At 48.5% G+C, this 5,111-nt stretch overlaps 1 protein-coding gene across 1 annotated transcript in view; it reads left to right on the top strand.

Moving 5' to 3' along the window:
• TNFRSF11A (tumor necrosis factor receptor superfamily, member 11a, NFKB activator) overlaps positions 1-3,314 on the top strand; it is a 99,280-nt gene extending 95,966 nt beyond the window's left edge. The window contains exon 12 of the mRNA XM_012725793.1: positions 3,198-3,314. Within this exon, the coding sequence (XP_012581247.1) occupies positions 3,198-3,314 (117 nt within the window). The remainder of the gene's footprint in view (positions 1-3,197) is intronic.
• The last annotated feature ends 1,797 nt before the right edge of the window (positions 3,315-5,111 follow it).

Raw genomic sequence — 5,111 nt, forward strand, 5'->3', positions numbered from 1 at the left:
GAAACCTAGGAGTGGGATTGCTGGGTCATAGGGAAGCTCCATGTTTAGCAGTTTGAGGAACCTCCAAACAGTTTTCCATAGTGGTTGTACTAGTTCTTGCAAAGAATTTTAATGTACTATTTCTGAAAAGCCGTATTGACCTGTATGAAGATCGTAAGCACGTTTTCCAAGATCACCTTCTTCCTTCATGAAATCAAAGCTTCTACAATTGGAAGTGATTTTAACCTCTTCTACTCCAACTTTCCTCCCACGAAATTGAGCAAGTAGCCACTGCATTCACGTCTAGCTGGGCTGCGTACCAGGCTGAGTCAACAGTTTCACCAGCCCTAACTTAATTATTGTTGTTATTACAGTATCACATACCCATAGTTAAAAGTTTAGAAATAGAGCCCTCCCTGGTGGTGCAACGTGTTAAAGCGCAGCATGCTGAAGCTATCCCAAGCTATTGTAGCATGAGTTCGATCCTCGCCCCAGAGGTGACCCACATGGCGCGGCAGACCTCTCCTGACTGCCCACTGCTCCCCTCAGCAGTGTATTTCATTCAATCTGCCTGTTCTGCTCCCCACTCTGTCTCTGGTGAATCCTGTCACCCACCTGCATCTCTGGCCTATACCCCAGTTCTTGTATGTGTAAATAAATAAATCCTAAAAAAAAAAAAAAAAAAAGTTAAGAAATAATAGAAAAGATCCTAAATGAGCCATATTCCTGCCACTCAGAGGGATAATCATCATGAGCATTTTTATATATGGCCTTCAAGAATTTCTTGCTTTCACTGTTTCTAGATGTAGATGTACTAACACACACATCTAATTCTATTCATTTAAAATATTGTCATTTGCATTCTGCTTTTTTTTTTAATTTAGCCAGACAGTATTAACATTTCTCATCCAGATAGGAAGTATTACTCTGTATCACCATCCTAGTGATCGTTAATATTTCATTCAATGACTATATATCATGATTGACATAAGCCCTTATTTTCAAAAACTGTGTGTTGTTCTGTAACTGGGTGGTCCCCAGGAAAAGGGGGTGGGGCTTCCAGGTTCCCTGCCCCACCCAAAGGAGGGTGGAGTTGAGCAGGGAGGAGAAGAATCTGAGAGGAGACTGAGGAGGAGGGAAGCAGGATGGAGCCAGAAGGGGACCTGAGGAGGCACACGGGGCAGAGATGTGTGAAGAAGCGGCTCTTGTTTCTTGGCCCTGGGCTGGTTGAAACATGTGGGTGAGAAACCGTGGGGAGGTGACTATGGCCGTGTTTATCTTGACTTTGATTTTGCTCTCTCCCTCCCAGACTTATCTGGCCATTTCTGACCCTTTTCTATGGGTCTCCTTGTTTTGGGCTTTCAGGCCTTGCTCTGGGCCAATCCCTTTTGGGTGGACTTTTACCTACGAGGGGATGGGTAACTTTGAGTGTCTGGTTTAGAAACTATACTCTTTGTCTTTTCTGTATTGCACACTCATTGTATTAAAGTTTCTTTCCATTATATGTTTTCTCTTGATGCGGCAGATGGCAGAACCTATTTAGAGTGGGCAGGTTTAGGGGTTGTGGGGTGCCCCTCTCCCTGCCCTGTAACAGTTCTAAATGTTTCACTCTTATAACTAATATCCTTGCATTTACAGCTTTGTGAGTCTGGTTAAATTTCAGTGTCCACAATCTACAAATTCCTGAGTCAATAACTCTGCATTTAGTCAAGAGTTTTCATTATTTTATCCAATTCTGTGTTAAAGAAGAAATGTACATTCACCTTTGTGGCAGAAATACAAATGTCCCTTTCCCCCAGAACGCCCCCATGACACTGTTCTTGGGCAAACTTCACCTTTTTTCTATTTTTCAGTCATCGGTTCCTAGGTTGGCCTGGAACAACCTTCGTAGTCTTTGAACAAAATTAATTCTTTTTCCCCCCAAAGTCTCCTTCTTGGATGTCATGTCTCCAAAGACTCTCTTCTTGGACTGACAAATTGTCAGCCTGGCACCTGGAGGCTGGAGAGTTCTGTCCCTGGTCTTTGAAGACTCAACATGCTAATAGATGGCTTAGAGGGAGCTATAAAAAACGACCCCAACAAATTGGGCTCAAGGGTTGTTTAGAGCGTACCAGCTGCTGGGATGGAGCCTTGTTCCTAGGACAGAAATAACAATGAGCTCTCTCCCCTGCCCTGGAAGTGCTCACAGGATATGCAGAGCAGAGGTGCATGATGGGGCTGGATCTGTCATTTCAGGTCCCCTTCGGGGAGGCCTTGAGACTGCAGGGAGTCCATACCATAACCCACTTCCAAGACGCCACAGGGCTCGCTTTTGCTCGACAGGGATTTCCCAGCACCTTCTATGTGTCAGGGCCTGTTCTCAAGAACAATCCCCTAGAAATTCTTTTGTGGAGCATTAAACCTCTCTTCCTGTGAGGCTACAAGCAGAAAAATGTTCAGCACACCTGGCCACACCTGCCCTCTCACCTAACTGTGCCTCACCTTCCTGGGTTCTTTATATTCTCTAACAATTTACCGAAAGAAATGATGACTGGCTAATATAAAACCAAAAGCATTTTTAAAAAAAGATTTACTTCCTTATGCATACAGAACCGGGGTACAAGTCAGAGGTGTGGGCGGTAAGAGGATTCACCAAAACACAGTGGGGAGCAGAACAGGCAGACTGCCGAAGTACACTGCAGAGGGGAGCAGCGGGCGGGTCAGGAGAGGTCTGCCGTGCCCTGTGGTCAGCTCCCTGGCCGGGGATCGAACTCGTGGCTGCGATAGATTCATAGTGCTGTGCTTTGACCCGATGCGCCACCGGGGAGGGTCCCAGAAGGATTTTGAAGCGTGTTAGGATCCAAACCCATTAACCTTTACGGGAGACGAGCGGCTTCCCTCCCTGTGGGGAGAGGAACCAGACATGGTATAAATCCCTGAGCGGTAATTCCCACACTTCCCTATGAAATATAAATTAGGCTGGAACCGGAAAGGAAATGTGTCCGAACGCTAAACTCTCAGCACTCGGGGGCTGACAGAGGAGACCCTTGCTGGTGTTTAATACCCAGAAATCTCTTCTCAGCGGGGCCCTGAGAGCCGGGCCCTCTGTCCTATGGCTTCCTGGCCCACGCAGCCAAATTGAAAGCGCATTTCGATGCAGAGAAGGGGAAGCCCTCGTGTCCAGCAGGCTCTGACGCAGGAAACTGCCGCGCTCCTGTCGGACATCCCGCTGCCCCCAGAGGACCTGCGAGGCGTCACTGTCACCGTACTTCGAACCGCAGGCTGTTGGCGACCAAGTCAACGGCCCTTCTTTCCAGAGGAGTGCGGCGGCTCTGATTCGCAGAGTGCAGTGCTGAAGCAAACCTAGTTCTGTTTCCGTTCTGAGCGTTTGTTCTCTCGCTTCGGGTCCAGCATTTGCGGGGTTTTCTGCTTGCAGTCACTGCGCAGGGAAGAGTCGGGGGAGGGGCTGCAGCCGCTGCTAGCTCTTGCCTCTGGGCTTTCCACTCGCAGTTTGTGTAGCAGGGCTTGGCTCTCATTTCCTTTTTTCTCTCCTCCCCAGAATTTTACAACTAAAAGGGGGAGAAATAAGGCGCCTGCGAGTCCTACCCCAAGGGTTGTGCCATGTGGAATTGCCAATGTTCTAAGCCTTCATTTTCCAATAAGTGCTGTCCATACTCTTCACAAACAGGCATCCAGCCATTAGCCTACACCTGCGCCTAAAGGTGAGCGCCCCTCCCGCCTCCCACACAGTGCATGGAGATCCACTCAGGAGCGGACAGGAGGGAAAAGCGTGTGCCGGCCATGGGAGTGGCCTGGTGGCCATTTCAGCAGAGAAGCCCAAGCCTCTGCATGCCCAGAGCATGGAGGGGAAGGGGGACCTGGAGCCAGCACTAGGCAAGACCGCTGACGCTGTGGGCTGCGTGTCCTGGGGGCCAGGGGCACCCTAAAGAAACAGCTCAGCTCAGGTGTGCCTCTAGTTTGCATCTGTGGTCCATACTGTGTGAAAACACGGGCCCACGTAGCCTCTGTCTCCAGTCCTCCCTCCCTCCCTTTTACAAAAAAGATTTAAGTTTTTGTTGAACTCATGGTGGATTTTACTGCAGTTATAAGAAATTGCACAGATGTGCTGGCCGGGGTGACTATGCACCTATGGGAAAGATCCTCCATGGAGCAAGACGAGAAGGACACGGGATAGGTCCTGGGGAGGAAATTCTAAATTGGAATCCGTTGTTCGAAAGTGGTAGTTGTCAAGGAAAGAGGACAGATAAAATTATTTAGCAGCTTGTTAGCTTATTGACAACCTCTAGATGTTCAGAGGTGTAGCCTCCCTTCGTGTCTTGGACCCACATCCCTGCAAAGATTTGGGGTGACCCAGGGCTAGAGGGAGCTTTATTCCTAAGTTGACTCCCCTAGAAGCCTGACTGTTCTGAGCTCTAACAAGTATAGCCTATTAGATGTCAGAAAAAGCCCACAAGTGGCCCTCCCTGGTGGCGTAGCGGGTTAAAGCACAGCACTGAGAAGCTAAAGCCACTTCAGCATGAGTTCCATCCCCGCCTGCCCCTGAGGTGACCACATGACGCGGCAGACCTCTCCTGACCCGCCCGCTGCTCCCCTCAGCAGTGTACTTCGCCAGTCTGCCTGTTCTGTTCCCTGCTCTGTCTCTGGTGAAGCCTCTCGCTGTCCCTGAGCCTCTGGCCTGTACCCCAGTTCTGTATGCACAAATAAATAAAATAAATAAATCTTTAAAAAAAAAAAAGCCCCACAAGAAGTTTTATAGAAACTTCTAAGGGTCTGGTATGAGATGAAGACATACACTCGGTGTCTCGGGATTGGTGTGTGAAAAACTGGGGTTTGGGGAAAAACTATTTCGTTAAGACTGACATGATGAGCTCATGTTCTCTTGGGATAAATAGTCCATGTACCCTGGTCCTCCCTCCCTGTTTATCTGTTTCTCTGTTTTCTTCTTTATTTTTATCCTCTTGGGATTTCCTAGTACAAACATCTTATGACTATGTCTTGGCTGAGCTGATAGGCTAGGGGGAGGTGGGCTTGCGGATTGATTAGCTGGAAGCTCAGATTCCTGGGACTCCAGACAGAGAGGAAGGTGACAAGGCTCGTGGAACCCTAGAAACATGTGGCAGTGTCTGCTTCTG

Source organism: Condylura cristata, unplaced genomic scaffold (assembly GCF_000260355.1).
Source record: "Condylura cristata isolate star-nosed mole 26May11 unplaced genomic scaffold, ConCri1.0 scaffold00016, whole genome shotgun sequence".
In the NCBI taxonomy this organism is placed as follows: Eukaryota; Metazoa; Chordata; class Mammalia; order Eulipotyphla; family Talpidae; genus Condylura; species Condylura cristata.